This window comes from Brienomyrus brachyistius, chromosome 6, assembly GCF_023856365.1.
Source record: "Brienomyrus brachyistius isolate T26 chromosome 6, BBRACH_0.4, whole genome shotgun sequence".
NCBI classification, from domain to species: Eukaryota; Metazoa; Chordata; class Actinopteri; order Osteoglossiformes; family Mormyridae; genus Brienomyrus; species Brienomyrus brachyistius.
Window position 1 is genome coordinate 21,503,304 of NC_064538.1, and position 19,330 is coordinate 21,522,633.

Sequence of the window (19,330 nt, forward strand, 5' to 3'; positions counted from 1 at the left end):
TAATCTATTATAATCAATATACCAAGCAAACATTTGGCCTGTTGTATGTATGCAGAGTCTATATCTGTGCAGAACACACCTTTGAATTTAGGTAAACACACCGACAATGTGAAAAGATTAGCCAGGAGGAAAACCAAGCGGAACTGACAACCCCAGGCTCAGCGACCAGTGAGTTAGTAAAAGAGAGGGACGTCTTCAATTATAGTTAAATGCTTTAGATTCTGCTATTTTGGTATTTACTTTCACCTTGCCTTCCACTAGTGTCACACCTGATACCGTGTGAGTGTTTCGTCTTCCGGGCTTGAGTGAAAGCCATGACAAACTTGGGAATCACACTCCCAGCATAATCGCCTGGAGACTCAGTGGGCCGTTCAGTTGTCACGGCAACAGTGGGGGCTAGGAGTTGTCCATCACAGGAGGGTACGCGGGGTTTGTTTTATGAGATTAGAAAGCCGCTAGCCTTAATTCTGCTCGGATGTGGTTGAATCGGCTTGTGACGGCACGTGAAATTTACATTGTTGGCGATTCAGCTGTGCCTGCCAGTTGTGAAGTTCTCAGGGACCGCTGTCACATCGATTCAGCACTCGCACCCCTGTGGTAGACACTTTAGTCGAGGTCAGCAAGTTTCTCCGTCGTAACTTGTGGCAGGGACCAGTGACCCTCACCCCAGCCACTCTTCTTTAATTATTATGACCACAGTTTGAGGGTTTATTTGCTCTTATTTGTAGTTTGATTGAGTAAGCGAAAGGTTGGCCTGAACGTGTGCATCTCTCACAGCATACATGAACTTGCACTGCCTACTTTCATGGTAAGTCAAATGACAGTCACATGACCTAAACATTCCAAGTTATTATGTGTCATCATAGGAATCACTTGTTAGTGCTTTGATATCTTTATCTGATCATATATATTTTTTATATTTATTAGCATTCATTTTATATTTGTTAATTTAGCTCCACTGTACGAACACCGGGGTGGCATAGTGGTGCAGTGGTTAGCACTGTTGCCTCACACCTCTGGGACCCAGGTTCGAGTCTCCGCCTGGGTTACATGTGTGTGGAGTTTGCATGTTCTCCCCATGTTGTTGTGGGGTTTCCTCCGGGTACTCCGGTTTCCCCCCACAGTCCAAAAACATGCTGAGGTTAATTGGAGTTGCTAAATTGCCAGTTGGTGTGCATGTGTGAGTGTATGGTGTGTGAGTGTGCCCTGCGATGGGCTGGCCCCCCATCCTGGGTTGTTCCCTGCCTCATGCCCATTGCTTCCGGGATAGGCTCCGGATCACCCGCGACCCAGTAGGATAAGCGGATTGGAAAATGGATGGATGGATGGATGAACACCCTTCTGAAACTCTAGTACAGTAGCATATAACACTCCATGTATTATTTGGGCATGGTGTCTTTACATAATTGCTAATTACTTCATATATTCTTAATAATGATTTGTTTGTTTGCTATTGTACAAGCACAGGTGCAGGTACATAAGAGCAGAGGTGGAGATTTCAGGTCCAGAAAGTACAAATCCAGTCCAGGATTTTGTTTCAACCAACCAGTTGAGTACTTTGTGACTTGTGACTCTTTATGCTCAACTGGTTGGTTGAAGCAAAATCCTGGTCTGGATTTGTACTTTCTGGACCTGAAATCTCCACCTCTGCATAGGAGTTCCTTAGTTTTCACATATCTCATCTTGCTCTCAGACATATACAGGTGAGAGGAAAGCCTGGGGTCAGAGTGCAGAGTCAGACATGTGTCCGGTGTCTCGCTGGAGCAGGCTTTGCTCAAAGCTCCGACAGTGATATGATCACACTGCCAGCAACAGGACTCTCAATAAGCAGAAACAGCTGCTGTGTTTTTATGTTATGCATCCCATTAAGCAGCATGACTAAGCACATCTGAATTGACACCCATACACACAGTATGAGTGTCTGCCAGGTCATAGTCATGGGTAAGTGTAAAATTATGTTAAAAAGATCCGTAAATGGTTTTCTTATCTCTTACTGTAATCTGATTTAGTAAATTATGGGGCATATTTCTTCCCACATTTTTCATTTAATACATCAATTATTCCAGTATCTGTCCCTTTGATTTTGCGCTGGAGGCCTGCCAGCGATAATCGTTAATAAATTTCCGGGCTGTTAAGCCGCGCGTGGTGATTCATCATGACGCAGAGACACAGATTCAGCCTCTCCCCCCGGCGCCTCCACTTTGCTCTGCGGCGTTTCGTGACGACCCTGCGATCTGGCGGCTGTGACGAGGCCCCAGCGGGTGTGACGAGGTGTGTGTTTCCTGTCCGACAGGAAAGCGTGGACCTGGGGGAAGTCATGTTCTCTCTCTGCTACCTGCCCACGGCGGGGAGACTCACGCTGACGGTCATCAAGTGCAGAAATCTCAAGGCCATGGACATAACGGGATACTCAGGTGACCCCTAAAGCGGCGTGCGTCTCCGTTGTTGTTTGTTCGTGTCGATGGGGGGCATGTGCACCTCTCCGTAATCTGCACATGTTCATTCTGTGCACCCTGTGTGTATCCATATGGCTGATATGCTATTTGTGTACATGCATCCAAAACATATTACCTTGAAAGCACTTATATAAGCACCAACAACACCGTAAGACAGCGAATAAAGCCAGGAATGTAGTTTTGTTTCAGCGGTAAGTCTGAACGAAAACCCAGAATCACTTTTTGGCCAAAACAAACACAGCAGACAGCATCCAATCTGTCAGTGTTTCTCCAGGATTAAAGATAAAATGTTAACCCTGTCTTTACTTGAAAGGAACACATAATTTACAGTCCCGTGAAGCAAGACAGGGCATGTAACACAAACCTCATTACATTTTGCACTTCAATAAAACAGAGGATGTAACACATGCACTCCGAGGATGGCGTCCCTTAAAACAGAAAAATAAAACATATGTCACTTTATCGGAGATTAGTTCTCCTTTTATGCGTGAATAATGAATATAATACATGTTAAAGTAACAGTTGGGACCTGAAGTATTTGTCCCTTTGAAGGATTTAATTCATTTTCAAGCAGCAGGTCTATTAAGCCTGTATGTGTAACTAGAAGAGACAAGAACATTGGTCAGAAGCCCAAGTTGTGGCTCAGGTATCATGCAGATCTTGAATGTTAATCAACTTAATTAATCTTGACTTTGTCGTGCACAGAGTGTAACACTTGCAGAAAGAAATCTTAGGGAGCAGAATCCTGAGGGTGGGGGAGACAGGGGACTTACTCCATAAGTGTGGTTACTTGTTTGTCTCCACTGGGGTCTCAGTTCCACAGCAAACCATTCCTCATCCTGAGAGCTAGCTGCATACGTCTCATGGATCCTCACATTCAATGACACCAGAAAAATACAAACACAGACAGTAACATCGACCCAGAAAAGGCTTTTGTAAGCCGGATGTACAGCTGGGCTTTTTATTACGTCCTGGAGCAACAATCACGTACTGTATACTAAACTGGTACTCATCAAAATAAACACTTCAAAGGCTTCTCGGAAAGCAAATACTGCACTTTGGCAAAGTATGAAATGCAAATTATTGTAAGTTAAAATTCATAGGGGAGAATCGTGTCATTAACAGAGCACAGTTGTTAATGAATGCTTGAGAAGCCAAAGGCAGGTAATTATATTAGACAGTTTTGTCTACATAAATGGTGCTGCCGGAGTAACAAATTGCTATAAAATATGGCTGAGCTATAAATAAAGTTTATTGACTGCTACGGTAAAGGCCGTAGGATTTTATAACAAGAATTTCTATTACAGTCATGCTCATGTATGTGATATGAGGGTAAACATATGGTAAATACATTATGTTATTTAATGTATTAAATACAATATGTATTATTATGTTGCTTATTAAGTAAGTAAATGTAAGTCTGGCTCTGGCCGAGGAACCTAACTGTGTAAAATAAGCAAGGCAGGAAGAAACAGCGACTTAATTTGGGTCTAAGAGAGGAGATGGACATAATTAAAAGCGGTGAGTAATGAAAACAACAGACTCATTTCATCTTTGGCACAAAAGAAAGGTTAAGCAGTACAGACAGTATAGTGTCAAAGGGGTGTGAGTTTGGGCATCGGATGTGAGCGCAAGTTCTGCAGCCGAGAAACGAAACAGAGAAACAGAAGCTAATTTTATGTAACCTGTGATAACTCAGAGGTGAAGTTAGGCAGGGTGCTTATTACCCAGTTTTACAGGATGATATTCGGTTGTCTTTCATTTTAAATTATGTTGAAAAGCTGCAATATTATCCAAGATCATCGACAGTGGAAAAACGCTGCAATTTTCTCTCCGACAAGCAGACCCTTACGTGAAAGTGTCCCTGATATGTGACGGGAGGCGCTTGAAGAAGAAGAAGACGACCATCAAGAAGAACACGCTGAACCCCACCTACAATGAAGCCATCATCTTCGACATCCCCCCAGACAGCATGGATCAAGTCACGCTGCACATCTCTGTCATGGACTATGACATGTACGCTCATTTCAAAGGCCTGTGCCAGGAGTCTTTTCGTGATGTAGCGGGCTGATTTACCCACTTGTCTTGTGGTTTTAAATGACTAAGATACCACCTTTGGTAGCACTTTACTTAAGGTCTTTAGTAATTTATAAACACATTCATAACAAAAAATAATGCATTCATAAAGCATTATCATGGCTATAAATATTTATAAAAAGGCATAACACATTATAACCATGTTTATAATGCATTATGCATGCTTTATGAAGCTCTAATCTTTAATGCACTATAGATATCTTTATAAGGCATTATAATGGTTGGTATAAGTATTAAGCATGCTTTGTACTGCATTGTAAAGGTGTCTATGGTGCATTATAGATGACAGCATTCATAATTGCTGTCTGTCTCTCCATCTGCGGAGCTCACCTACTGAAGGCATTCTCTAACACTGATCCTGGATCAGTGTTTTATTATTTATTTATTTTTTTCCAATAATGGCTGGAGCAAGTGTAAAGGTGTTATACCCTTTTATAATTACTTGGTAATGCTTTACATTAAGTTCAGATTTAATATACATTAATAACAAATTATACAATTATAATAGTTATTATAATTATATAAATTTTGTATATTACAGCTGTTAAGGGCTGTTAGGATGTAAAGGTATACATGCATGATGTTTATGGATGATTTCTGAATACTTAATGAATACATTATGAAGGTGTACTGAACGTTTTATGAATGCAATATGAAAGCATTATGAAGGTGAAGTTAATGTATCTTTATAATGCTTTGTGAATGTATTATAATGCATTATGAATGTGTTTGTAAATTACTAAAAACATGGCCATAAGTAAGGTGTTACCTAACCATTTTTCTTTACAAAAAGAATTCTAACTTTTATCAATACTGTTTTCTCGACCTTTATTGAATTATCTGTAGGTCATTTTTTCATCCTTGTTCATCACTGTGTTCCTAATGATGCTCCAGAAGTTACCCCGGGTGGACCCCTTGGCTCTGCAATCCATTATTTGGTTGCACTCTCAGCCACCCCCACCCCCACCTCCCACCCACGCACCTAAAAGGCTTACTGAAATGTGGGATTTAGGCCTAATACGAAAAGACCTGTCTGGTTTCATTTTCATCCTGTAAAGCAGAAGATAAGCGGACAGAAGCCCCTGATAAGCAGGGACATTGGCTAAATGTCAGAATGCATCCCAGAATGCCTGGTGGCCTCTACTCACCAGTAAAACAGTTAGTGTGCTATTATCTTATAGCAAGTCATTGCGAGGTCTTTTAAATTGGCACCTCGTGCATTTTGCATACATCAACAGCTTAAACTGATAGATTTTGCCAGCAAAACTGATGATTTAATGCTAAACGTTAATTACGCTCTTCTCATGAGTTCCATATACTGTTTATTCATCATGCTCAGTACATCGTTGTGAGGGCTGGTATATGTAAATACATCCTGTTAAAGTCTAATGGTACTCCCTGTGCTTGTATTTCCAGGGTGGGCCACAATGAGGTCATCGGGGTGTGCCGTGTTGGATGCAGCGCTGAGGGGTTGGGGAGAGACCACTGGAACGAGATGCTTGCTTACCCACGCAAACCTATTGCTCACTGGCACCCCCTGCAGGAGGCCAAAAAATCGGAAAAAGAGGTTGGTGTGCACAGTGTTACTTACGCAACCTGCACCAATATAAAAGTATTAATAGGCATTGAATATTCAAATGTATCATTCAGACGGGAGCATCGCTGCTGTGAAAGTTGTTACTTGCTTGATAGCCAGTCACGGGTCATTCATCAGCTTCATAATGAATGTTTCCCTTTCCAGGCTACAAACTCATTGGCCCATGTGGTAAGGGTCCTACTGAAATGACTTTATTTCCTTTACATGTGCTCGTCATTCATCTCCCAACCATCCCATCCATATCTCCCACTCCATTTTGCTAAAGGAATTACTGTGGCATAAGCATCCATTACACAATTTAACACATAATCTATGTATATCTAATCAACTGTGAATGTATGAAACATGATTCCCTGTTGACTGGTTACTATATAGACCCTGCTAACTACCTTGCCATAGTATGTGTGTATGTTTCGAGATCAGTCTGGTTTCTGTGCAGACAATGAAAGCAGTATATGAATGCAGTGGATGAATGCAGTAGATGAATGCAGTGGAATTTGCTCGGCAGTGTTGCTCTACCTGTGTGTTCCTCTCCAGTGGAAGGCCCGGGCAGCCAGCTTCGACAGCCAGGGCTCCTGTCCTTCCCCCAAACCTCCACCTAGCCCATGAGGAGGCACCACAAGTCCCCCCGCATTTGTAACATCTCAGCTCCACTGTGGGACCTGCGCATTTCCCAACAACTTGCTGTCTGTCTCTCCATCTGCGGAGCTCACCTACTGAAGGCATTCCCTAACACTGATCCTGGATCAGTGTTTTATTATTTATTTATTTTATTTTTTTGCCAATAATGGCTGGGGCAAGTGTTAAGGTTTGGCTACCTGATCCAGAGCCAGCTGAAGATCTGGTGGAGCTGCAGTGTCACTGTACCTGAAAAGCTGTACCTCAACAGCCCCAGAGTGAACTGGAAATAGATGAAGCAATTGCGGATTTTCGGAGCCTCTATGGACCGAGATCTCTGAAAGCATCCCGAAGCACCATTTTACACAGCAGAGATCTTTGCTGGCTTTACTCAGAATTAAAAAAAAAAAAAGATTGTGGCTAATTCAGAGAACAAAAACTTAATTGATAAGGAATCAGATACCACCGAAGCCTTTTCTAAGCACCGTAATCTTCTGTAGCACAGATCTATTAAGGGAAGCCGAACATCTCAGTCACAAAAATGAGAGATTATCTTGGACCTGACAAGGGGAACAACTTTCTTATATGTGCTTTTTTTTGTTAAAATTAGGCAAAAGTTAAAAGAACTCAAAAACTGAGCATTCAATGGACATATCAATAATTACACCAATTGACTGTTCTGTGAACCTTTGAAGGTAACGGGTAGCAGTGAGGATTGATTTGTTATAACATTCAAGGCTTTTGTTAGTGAAACAAAACTGCGAGGATGAACATCTCCTAAAATAAAATGCACAAGAGCCAAATAAACATACCTGGACATACTTGGAAATTGGTGTAAACAAAAGATTGAAGATGTTTGACAGGCGTTTTGGGTTTGTTTATATACACACGTCACATAAAGAGCACAACGATAGTTAATGACACCCTTGAACTAAATGCAAAAAACATATATTTAGTATCCATTACTGGATGCTTTTGAAATTCCCTTTTAAGATTAGTTTTGTTCGTAATTCACTTTTTTTCTGGGCTCATCTGATAGGTAAGTGCAGGATCTTTGCTAACTTTACCAAATGGATTTTATGGTCCGTTTTTACTTCCTCTGTGTTTTCCACGGATGTTTTTTGTTTTTTTACAAACTTGGACTGATCGCACACATCGTCCTTTTACTCTGCATATGATCTGATCATGCTTTGATTATGTCCAAATGTTCTTTTCCTCTGTCTGCTTTGTGCATTCATCAAAAAGTAGAAGGTATCATTTATGGTTTGAGACCAGACCATTTAAAATTCAGAAGCCATGTCTGACCCAAATGCATTGACACAAGTGTTTATAAAACTATACATAGTTAAATATTACGGTTGTTGTTTTTAGTGCAAATGCGTCAGTGTAGGTTCATTATCTTCCAAGGCTGAAAATGGAATGTTACCTATTATGTTTCAGCTGCAGCGTTCATGTAAAATTTGGTGAGGTCTGGTGAAGTACTAATAAAGCCAGTAAATCTGAAACACTCTTGCAAAATCTGCTGGAAAATGGAAAAGCACCGTCGGATTATACTGGCAAGAACGCAGAGTTTTTATTTCTTCTTCTTTTTTTGAAACAGCCGCAGTCGAGCCTTCAAAACGCTTTAAATAGTCATGTGACACTACAGGTATTTCTGTTTTTTTGCCAGATATTTGAGGTGAAGATTTTTGCCCTGTAGTAAAAGCCAACGCAAGCATCGCCTTCATGTTCAAGAAGCCAGTAATTGCTGTTAATATTGTTTAATGTCATGGTCATTGGCTAGAGTTGCAAGATTTTGAAATTGTATTTGTCATTTTTATGCTCCCCAGCTTGCAAACATTTTATTGATATGGCGGAAGTTACTCCCCCAGATACATTACCAGGCATCATGTGAGGCCCCATGCTTTTTACTGAGGATGTTACCTTTTGTATTCAATAGCCCAAATAGTAAGAGCCTAATGTAACATCTAGTATAAGAAATCCTCTTTCTAATACTCTTTAAATATGCTTTTGTAACCATGGCTTGATATAAAGTGACATCCAAGCCATTTATTACAGTTTTACAGTTAAATACAGATGAACAAAGCATATCTTTTGCAAAACTATTACATTTTTTTTTTTTATTAACAGAAACTATTTGACGCAATTTGTCTTTGAAGTTTATAATAGCAACCTGGCCCTTAGACTGAAAGATTAAGTGTTCGGTCCATATCATGAGTGCTTGTTTTCTATGGTTGAATGGATCTGATTCAGGCACGGTTCCAACTCCAAACTGGCCCCCCAAATAGGGTTCAGGGTGAATGAGGATATTTCAGCAGCCAGGTCTCCGGAGGAAATTTCTGATCAGCACGCACCAAGTATTGAGGAAGAGTGTCATGCAGCCGTTTGTGTGTGTATGTATGTATGTGTTATTAAAAATGTGAAATTGATTATTGACTCTGAATGTTCCCCATCCTGTTTTGCAGTCCTGTTTGTCAAGGTCACTTCAGGAAGCTGTATGTATATGACCCACCCTGGCCACCTAACAAGTATTAGTATCAAACTGCTAGTTACAGCATAAGCTCTATTTGCCCTGTCAGTCTCTGTTCCTGCTGAGATAACACTACAGCATGTGTAAATGCAGTGGCGGCCACAGGTAGCCCAAACTAACATAACCGAACATCAAAATTCCCTTCAGCTTACCAAGTCTCTCTTGGAGGCAGTTTGAATGAATAGATGTCCCTTCAAAACCATATAATTAGGAGACCAAATGGAGTTCTTCTGGGGAGACTTCGCAAAGGCGTCCCTGTGTTCCCTCCCCCACAAGATGCAAAGACTGCTCCAGGGGTTTACCAAGCGAAAATACAACCCTGTACCTCTGAGCGCTGTGGCATTTCATTAATTGGCACTTGTTAGGTCTAAAATGGAGGGGAGGGCATGCCCAGTCGGGAAGATATCACTGCATCATTTCGATGCGGAGGAATTGTGGCGACTTAGACTGTGTATAGACTGTGGGAACTGTAATCTCAAACTGTGCAGTCTGAGGCTCTTTATTAATTTTTTACCTACAGTGTGCTTGACACGTAGTACTCTGTTCAACCCACATAGGAATTATAAGTGTAGTACGCAGACTTAAATGTAACTTACTTTGGGAAGTTATACCTTCAACTATAATAAGTGTAGTGTTTCCTAATATGAGTAATGTATTCCTTATATTTATCATGCGGGCCTTCAGATTTTGTATTGAAACTTTGTATTTGTAATATAGCTGTTTGAAACTTGTCTGTGTATTTTGAAAAAGGCACAATAAAAGTCTCAGTTCTCAATGAATCTGCTTCACTGGGCTTTTAATTCCCTGTAATAAATTATTGAAGTCTGATAAAAAAAAAAAAGTACAGTTCACACTGAACTGTTAAACTCTGCGCAACAGGGGATTGATTCACAATGGGAAATATTTAACTTAATAGTTTTACTGATGTGCTCAGAATATGCATGGTCATCTTATGTAGAATATTTTCAGTAGGTACTGGAGCATCTGTTGAATGGTAAAAACAGGCATAGATGTAGATATGATAGTAAATCAGTGCACATTTTGGAAATTTGCATCTGTTTATTAATGCATATACATTTTATGTATTTTGAAGGAAAACATCTTGAGGCACTGAAGCTTAAATTAAGTTTTTAGGCGACTGCACGGGCAGACGATTCTAAAGCATTTTATCGGCGCTGACAGGAAACCTTGTTAAGAATCTGCTGAAGGGGAGGACCTGGCTTCAGGAACCGGTGAGGAGGTGACCGATTTTAAATGAATTCTGACAAAGAGCCATAAAATTAAGGTAGACAATTAATTAATTAATTAATTTTCTGCAAAGGTGCCTGCTTCCAAACTCTCCAATATGAATTTTAGCTGTTGGGCATAATGGCTCTACCTAAAATATAAGAAGTGATATGCATCTGTGATATACATAGTATTTGCATGCAGTCGACATCGGTGAGATTTACGTGTACTGCATTCAGATCTGCTGCATGGCAACATCAGACGAACAGATTAATTCAGCATATAGTGACTCGCATGCCTGATACAATAAAATCTACTGCTGTTTGTTCCTGATGCCTGTTTGAAGGAAGTTCCCACCGAGCTTTTGATTTCAGGTGCGTACCTTCACACTTCAGGGACCGTCCTCTTCAAAGCAATACTGACAAAATCAGCTTTGCCACAAAATGCCAGCCCTGTGTCACCTACTGTGATTTTTTTATTAATTCCCCTTGCTCAGAGAGAATTGTACGGCACATTTTGTACATTATGTTTAATTAAAATATAAGCTGGACAATTGCACTTCTATGGTTATTAACTAGCCCAGTGAGTCCCTAAAAACACTCACATTTGCAAGCCCTGTTTAAGCTTCATTTAAGAATGGATTTTTTTTAACAAAATGAAATTTGATTCTTCAGAAATGTATTGTTTATTGCTGCTCAAATGGCAGACAGGTAAATCTTGGTAAATTTATGTGATTTGCTTTGAAAGAATCGTGTAGTAATAGAAATTAAATATGATACAGCTTTTTTGGTAGATTTTCATAACCTTTTTTTTTCCAAATTTCAACTAAATTTAATTACAGAAAACGTCTGTGGAGATGAATGTAGACTGACACCCCTGGCATTTTTATTTCCATTTGCACTATTGCTCATTACTCAAACTTAAATATGTAGTATTTATTTGTTTGTTTGTTGTTATTCATTTTCGTTTATGTTGTGTTTGTTGTTCTTCATTTTCGTTTATGTTGTCTGGGAGGTATACAGCTAAGACAAATTCCTAGAACGTGCAGGTGTATTTTGTCAAAAAGGTGAACTGTGACTCTGATTTTAAAGGTTTTAAAAGTTCAAGTACAATAAAGGTTAACATTTAGAGCTCCCAATGGAATCCATTATTTCTATACTGTATATAGAGAGCAAAACTTCTATAAAGTCAAACTTCTTTGGAAGTCACAGGAAATGCAATAAATACAATGTACTGTATGCATATGAGATATACACATGATGCATATGGAAAAATAATATTGGAAATGGAAAATAATATGTAAATTACAACAACATATATTTTCTGGAACATCTGAAACCTGTTAAAGTTTTAATGTATTTTGTATTCATGTCTATACTTGTCCTCTTTTCTCCTTATGGAACTTAAAGCAAGTATATGAATTACTACACGTAGCAAAATTATTGAAATTGCTGAAAAAAGGTTTTATTTTACTGTGATTATCAACAAAAATCTAAATAAAATAATGTCATAAAAATTGAATTGTGCTTTTCTATGTGAACGATTAGTGTAATATAGTATATTCTCTATATGAGTAAAAATTAACACTTATATACATATTTGAAACTCACAAGGCAGTGTACGAATTGCCCATAGGTGTGCATGTGTGAGTGAATGGTGTGTGAGTGTGCACTGTGAGGGGCTGGCCCCCCATCCTGGGTTGTTCCCTGCCTCGTGCCCATTGTTTCCGGGATAGGCTCCGGACCCCCCGCGACCCAGTAGGATAAGTGGTTTGGAAAATGGATGGATGGATGCAAGGCAGTGTACGAGTATCGGCGCACTAAGTTTATTGCCAAAAAGTCACTAATGTTGTCTTCTGGGGGCTTGTACATCTCACAATGGATGCTTAGACCTCTAGTTTTTTCTTCATGACCAGCTTGTAAAGAATCTGATAGCCATCATCCCAGGCGTAGATCTGCTGTTCAAGCGGGTTGTATTTCAGGCTGGAGTGCGAGCCGTAGCGCTTGGGGAAGTAAACTAGAGGGGCATTGTCGCTGGAGACCATGTCATTGACATCATAGACGCACTGTACCCTGGAGCGACTGGGCAGCTTGGTGTTGTACACCACGTAGACGGTGCCACAGATGACGAAGGCCGCCTCGGCGTTCTCGCGGGGGCAGGGTGTGTCCCACATCTGCTCGATGTCCAGTGTGTTGGGGTCCATTTTGGCCAGGCAGATGTTGCGGTCATTCTCCTGTGTGGCATAGAGGGCCCAGAGACCCTCCTCATCGGCCGCCAGGTCGATATAGGTCTCGCTGGTGAGGCTGTAGACCGGTACAGGGTTCTCGGCGGGGAAAACCACGCTGTCGGCTATCGATCCGTTCCGCAGGTCATACTTGATCACCTGAAGTTCCTGACCTTCCTTCACATAGTAGATGAACCCATTGTAGACAGTGTGCCCCGTTCCACCCCAAGAAGAAGGCAGCTTGATCAGCTTACCCCTGGACAACTTGGAGGAAGCTGTCAGGTCCCGGATCGATGCAAACTCATACAGGGTGTCCTCGGAAACTCCATTGAAGAGGTAGACCTTGCCAGATCTAGTTGAGGTGTCTTTGGTCCACATGCCCTTGGCATTGCCAGCTCTCTTCAAGATCTTCATGGCTTTGATACTAGAGATCATGTCACGGCAATCTGCGGAGCAAACACAGGTGTCTTAGTCAGTGTGAGTCCAGTCGTTTTAACTTTATCGCATTTGACCTGTAGTATCCCTGTACAGAGTGGCACTGAACTGCTTCTCAAAAAAAGTACCCCCCCCCCACCCCCCCCCCCATTCTCATACAAGTATAAAAGAAAGATTATGAAGATTTCCATCTAAATTTAATCTTCTTATGCCTGCTTCAGAACAGTCTTTTCAACAGACATTTCTAGTCTTTTTTTTTTATTAGCATTCAGGAGTATTAAGTCGTGGACCTAAAACGTTGTTTCACGTTGATCTTCAAAATTCAGGGTGTATAGCTTAGCCTGCAGTCGTCTTTTTCAAAGCCAAAAAGAACCTAAACGAACGTAACAAATTCAAGGGATAAAACCAGCAGCTGTCAGCACATGGAAAAGCTTGTAATGAGGACAGGGAAAGCAAGACCGAGGCCAGAGATGGATCCAGATTAAGCACAGTAATGACAGGAAAAGCGCATGCATTTTGCACCTCATTACGATTCTGGATGAATTTTAAACTAGTTCTGCAGAACCCAAAAATCACTGTTTTATGGATTGCTTCTAAGCAAATATATTACAAATCAAACCAAACCTGGAGCCCAGCATAAGGTAATTGGTCAGTTTCGTTTTGTATTCTATCTATTAAGTGTCTTTCTATGGACAAAATATATGAAATTAAATGAGTAATAAAAAGCTGAAACCTGGCATCACACTCACATCTCTAGCAGTGGGTTATAAAACTAAAAAGCCGTATAATATACAGTATATCTACGGCAGGTGATTTAATACAAATCAGTGAACAAATCAGTTTAAAGTTCTGCTCACAAGTTAGATTGTATCCTTTTGAAGTTGCCCCAGTTTTTACCAGGAAAAGAATTTCTAGAGAAAAAAAAAATCAAGTACAATTAAAAAGAGAAAAGATATCATAGTAGAAAAGGGAAAGACCCCATTGAGCCTTTAAAGGCACATGGGATAATTGGCAGCAGCAGGGCCCTCTGGGCATTGGAAGCTGTAAAACATTGTTATAGTGCTATGAGCGGAACTGCCAACGCGGTAAAGGATCAGCTAGTAAGAGAAAATTTGTATGAACATTTGATGAGAAGTAAGAAAACTTGCAGCATCTGTAAAATCTGTCAAGGAAATATCTAACTAGCTATGGGCCTCGAATCAAGAAAACCATGCTTGGCAAAAGAGGGTTAAATACGACGCCATTTGTGGGATTGTGGGATTCTGTTTGTTTTTGTTTTGTTTTTTTCGGGGGGGGGGGCACCTTGGAACATGCCCGGGTAAACTTTTAAAGCATCACTGAGAATGCAGTGGCAAACAATCACAAAGAAATTCATAAGAGTGTGAATTTGATTCTGATTATATCTTTTTTCAAAACAAAAGGTTGTATGTGAATTTTTCAGCGGCTGACTTTATGTCCCTACTGTGTCTCTTCGGAGAATCCCTTGATACCACTGGTTTGAGTTTATGTCGCATGTGCGGTTGCTCAAGGGATCCCAAATGAGGCACATCACCTGCATTGTGAGGGAGCGTCAGTTACAGCGTCAGTTACAGCACTACAGCCATGTGGCGCGTTTCCCTGAGGGTGATCCGGCTCGCAGGATCAAGCCAAGGCCACACCCACTTAACACCTGGCTCTGGCAGCTAAACTGTCATTTCTGGAGGGTGAGACTGGACCACATGTTGGCCAACCACGATCCTGAGTTGTTTTGTCATGCAGGAGGTGCGTCAACACGCTGCACCAGTGCATGCTCCCCAACCTGACTTGTCCCTCCCATTATTCAGATACATTCCCCAGTCCAAGGTGGGGGGGTCATAACTGAAGTTTTGCATGGTCAAAAATGGCTTAAATACTGGCCAACGCACAGGTTCATGTGGATCCCCCAGCTCACCTGAGAGCTTGGTGTACTTCGCTTTGTTCTTCTCCTTCACAGTGGCCACCTCTTGCTCCACCAGATGCTCGTCCACATCCATGCAGGGAGGTTGGGGGTTCTGGGTCTCCAGGTAGTCCATCTCGCGCTCTACGCGATCCACACGGGACACCACGCTGCTCAGGTCGGAGCGGAGATCTTCCCTCTGCTTCTCCATGCTCTCCAGGAGCGCCGACACCTGCTGTTTGAATTCTCGAAGCTCAGAGGCTTGCCGGTTGGTCTGATCCTGCCAGAGGGAGATACGTTCCTAGAAGGCAAGAAGCTTCTTCTGGTTATTCATTAATAGCCCAGAAACAAAACAAAATGCAGTACAAGCCATTGTGTTGCATGTACATTCATGCTTTTTCATGGAGTAGATACAATGAACTTCCCTGGAATTTCCCTGATCTCTTTGGTTAATAAGAACTGCATCTTTGCCCAATTTTAAAGGACTATAACATTTCCCACTAAGCAGTGGAGAGTCGGTTAAGAAGGGAACATTTTTTTTTTGTCAAGAAACCTGTGATACAAAAGAAACTGATTATGGTTTTGTTCCTTTTCTACATACTTTTCCAAATATGAAGAAGTCCCTGCGTTCAATAAGCCTTACATTTTTCCAGCAGTCATGTTGGGCATGCCTCAGGGGAAAACCGCTCCGTTACATAAAAAGCTGTCTGCCAGGAAGCAAAAATCGAGGTGAACAGGACTTTAGTGGGCTGTGCGAGAGGTAAAAAAGCAGATCAGAAGAGAGTCTCCGTCCTTTCATAAAGAGTTTATTTGAATGAATTCCAGAATTTCTCTTTCCCGCCTGCACAAGTCCTTTAACTGCTGTGTTGCCTGCGGAATTCATTATTTAACACTAATGAAAATAACACACCAAAGACTTGGTCTCATTCACTTAAATCCATGATTCCTAGATATAGTTACTAGTAAGTTTTCTATTGGTTAGGATCAGGCTCTTAGCTGAGACAGAGTACAACATACGCTCCTTTCCAAAAAGCACATTAACATAAAAGAATATATCCATTTTCTCCCAAGAGCCTTAGTGGCATGTGGCCTGATTGATTGCCATGCTGGTAAAATGATCAATTTGTAACTATGAGAGTAATTTAAAAGACTTATGACCGCTAATGACTCCAGCTGTATAAGTGCAAGTATTGAAAAATAAAAGTTTGTGCTGCCTGGAACATTATAAATTGTCCCTGGATGCTGCAAAATATCATATAATTCGTTATAAGAAAAATGTCTATCAATGCGGTGTGATTTATGAGGATAATACAATATTCTCTGAATAGACTTTCATTCTCGTTTTTCAGTTGTGAATTATTTTTCTATTCTGATTCCAAGAATGATATGTATCGATTCTAGTTAACATGACATAAGTTCTTACTATGAAAAAACTATGATACAATCTCGAGCTGTAGCATTATAATTGCTTTATTGAATTCAACAAATATTTTCAGACATATTTAATCATTTTACTCTCAGAATAAGAATGAAACCAATATCCATGCCCAATATTTCTAAACCATTTTTCATACTCTTAATAAAACCAGTGTTACAATTTACATTTATCAACATAACCTTGATTTATTGTACTTCATAGTAGACTGTGACTGTTGTACCTATTACAAAATGTTTTTGACTGCACAAGAAAGCTTGAAACTTGAAACAGTTTTTAGATACATTTTCTAGTCATTTTCTCATTGCTCTTAGCAGAAATTGTATCCCATGAAACACTATGCTTCAATATGCATACATTTCTGAAAAAGCGTCTGGCGGAACTGCTGATTCGAAAGTGAAGTTCGTTTAGCTACACGTTTCCTCAGACGAGCGCTTGTGAAAATCCATTTGTCACTCTTAATCTATCTTGCTAAACACTCGCCAAATTGCTGTTCAGTTGCGATCTGTGACCATCATGTGCGATAAACGTGACGAGCGGACGGCCAGACCATTTGGGCACATTCATTCGCCGCCAAAATGGATGCAGCATGCATTTTAATAACACAGATCGCGACGAAGCCGGCAAAACGTTAATGTCCGAGTGACATGTAACATGGTACGTATGATCCAGCTTAGAAACACATTTTAAAACACACAGAATTGTTTGGTGCCATAAAAAGCATGTTGATATTTATAAATTGAAATAGGTGGGTCATACTTTTAAACTTAAGCAACAACCTCCTCAAAATATATTTGCCATGTCTGTGCATTACTACCAGTTAATGTGTAGCAGAGATTATGCACTGTGGTGATGTAAGACATCATGTGACTCATTTTTGGGTTGAGGAAGGAAGGTTTTTTTTTTCTCTCTTTTTCTTAATCATGTTCAGCAAGCCAAGTGTTGGAATGGAAATAACAGGCTGTGGAGAGCCCACTCAGAAGCAGCCCTGTTTGAGGTGGTTTTAGTGTGGAGTCAGCAAATCTGAAGACAGGTTAAGGGAGAGAGCATGGGTGGGGGGAGGAGAATGCGGGGAGATTAGAGACATAACAGCCCCCCCCCCCCCCCCCCCAGTGAGACAACACTGAGACTGACAGAGACAATCAGTGAGAAATATTATTAATGTGCAGTGCGATGAAAACCTCTTAAACACTGGGATTCTGAAGGCTGCACAGCACTCTTCTGAATATGTCCGCCTCACTGCCACCTTTGCAGTTTGCCTTTCGTCATCTCCGCTACCAGTATGAAACGGTTCCCCAATCAGTTGCTCAGCTCAGGAATAGCCAGGGCATGATATTACATTTCTACTCCCATTGAAAAATAAAAGCATTTCCGTGTCTCTAGTCCTCTTAAACCAGTGCATCCCGCAGTGATGATTCAGTAGAGTTTGCTTCCACAGGGGAAGGAAATGAACCTCCCACTGAACAAAGGCTGAAAGCAGAGCGATTAGAGAAAGTAATGTTTGACCAGGGGAGTAAAGTGCCACTTACCTCGATGGACAGCATCCTGCGCTCCAGATAATCCATCAGGGCCTGGTTCTGGCCACTGGCAAGACTGATTAAGGCGGCAGTGATAAGGATTAGGGCCCTCATGGCAAGGCTGAATAGCGGACACTGAGGTCTGGTCGTTTCAGATGGCCAACAGCTGCAGCCTGGCCTCCTGTCCCTGCTGCTATGTGGCCCCCGTATGCCTGTGAGTGAGGGAGAAGCTGAGGGAGGGGTGAAGAAACTTCTTCTGGAGTTTCTCCTTGGCCCAGTCACTTGGCAGGAATGTTTTTACAGGAGCAGAAGGAGGGGCCTCTTTGTCTGCCGCCCGGCTCGCTTTGTGCCACACGTCCAGCAGATGGGTCTGTGCGTGGAGGTGTGTGTATTCTCTCACGGGGGTATGTTGCATCAGCAGGCCTATGTGTTGAATGATAAGACTTTCATATGAAAAAAAGTGAAAACGATGTTCACGTTTATCCAAATTTACAAACGTCGACCAAGACTTTTCCTTTTGAAATCCTCTGTTTGGCCTTTTTCTGTCTAGACCTCGATGGTTTTTCTTTTTAGTTTCCATATGGTTTAGATGAATGTGCAGTTTTGCAGCTGAAAATGTATCTTGGCAAAACCAAAGCCCCCTTTTCCAAAGTCCCTGGCTTAAGAAATTGGTGGCAAGCAAAATATTCCACAAAGGCACCCTTGTTTTTATTGAATGGATGCATGTTTTGATTTAAAGCAGCCAAGCCGACCACAGCTCTAAAATTGTTGGATCGCAGTTGGCGGAAAAAAAAGCCCGATTTGCATAATCATATTCCTGCAGATGGTGAAATAAAAAAAAATCAGCTAAAATCCCTTCGTGTTGTCATCCCAGCTGCATATATCGCAGCTGATTGGAGATAATTTTATAACTAAACAAACAAAAAAGTAAGGAAGAGTAGCTTAATGATAAGCCGATGCTGATTGCCAACTTATCAGTGTCACCAATCAGAAGAACAATCTGTTGGTTATAGAGTCTGAGAACAGAAATAACCCAGCTAATGCAACATGACCAATAACGTCATCGGGCGATAAACAGATTACACTACATATTGTATCCATGTACTTTTCCATCCATTTATCTTCCAACTGCTTATCCAGTGCAAGGTCCAGTGAGTCTGGAGTCGGGAGATGCAGTGCAGAAAGCAGAGCACGGCCATGACAGAGAACATACATGCACAATTGAAATTTAGACACCATATTGCCTAATTAAACATTATTGAACTGCTGCAGATAACCA

The 19,330-nt window shown here is 41.1% G+C and overlaps 2 protein-coding genes across 3 annotated transcripts in view; one reads left to right on the forward strand and one right to left on the reverse strand.

Moving 5' to 3' along the window:
- Nucleotides 1-10,077, forward strand: part of syt6a (synaptotagmin VIa) — a 50,194-nt gene extending 40,117 nt beyond the window's left edge. Inside the window, exons 4-8 of one of the 2 annotated variants that reach the window (XM_049016253.1) lie at nucleotides 2,294-2,414; nucleotides 4,301-4,472; nucleotides 5,970-6,120; nucleotides 6,295-6,318; nucleotides 6,688-10,077. In XM_049016253.1, the coding sequence (XP_048872210.1) occupies nucleotides 2,294-2,414; nucleotides 4,301-4,472; nucleotides 5,970-6,120; nucleotides 6,295-6,318; nucleotides 6,688-6,759 (540 nt within the window). In that variant the 3' untranslated portion in view covers nucleotides 6,760-10,077. The remainder of the gene's footprint in view (nucleotides 1-2,293; nucleotides 2,415-4,300; nucleotides 4,473-5,969; nucleotides 6,121-6,294; nucleotides 6,319-6,687) is intronic. The other variant, XM_049016254.1, reaches the window with a different exon arrangement.
- A 260-nt stretch (nucleotides 10,078-10,337) lies between these two features.
- On the reverse strand, nucleotides 10,338-18,309 carry olfml3a (olfactomedin-like 3a). Its single transcript, XM_049016255.1, has 3 exons — nucleotides 18,064-18,309; nucleotides 15,115-15,400; nucleotides 10,338-13,195 (listed from the first exon to the last, which is right to left on the reverse strand). Exons 1-3 carry the CDS (start codon nucleotides 18,163-18,165, stop codon nucleotides 12,411-12,413), a joined length of 1,173 nt encoding a protein of 390 aa, XP_048872212.1. The 5' UTR covers nucleotides 18,166-18,309; the 3' UTR covers nucleotides 10,338-12,410.
- Between the last annotated feature and the right edge of the window lie 1,021 nt (nucleotides 18,310-19,330).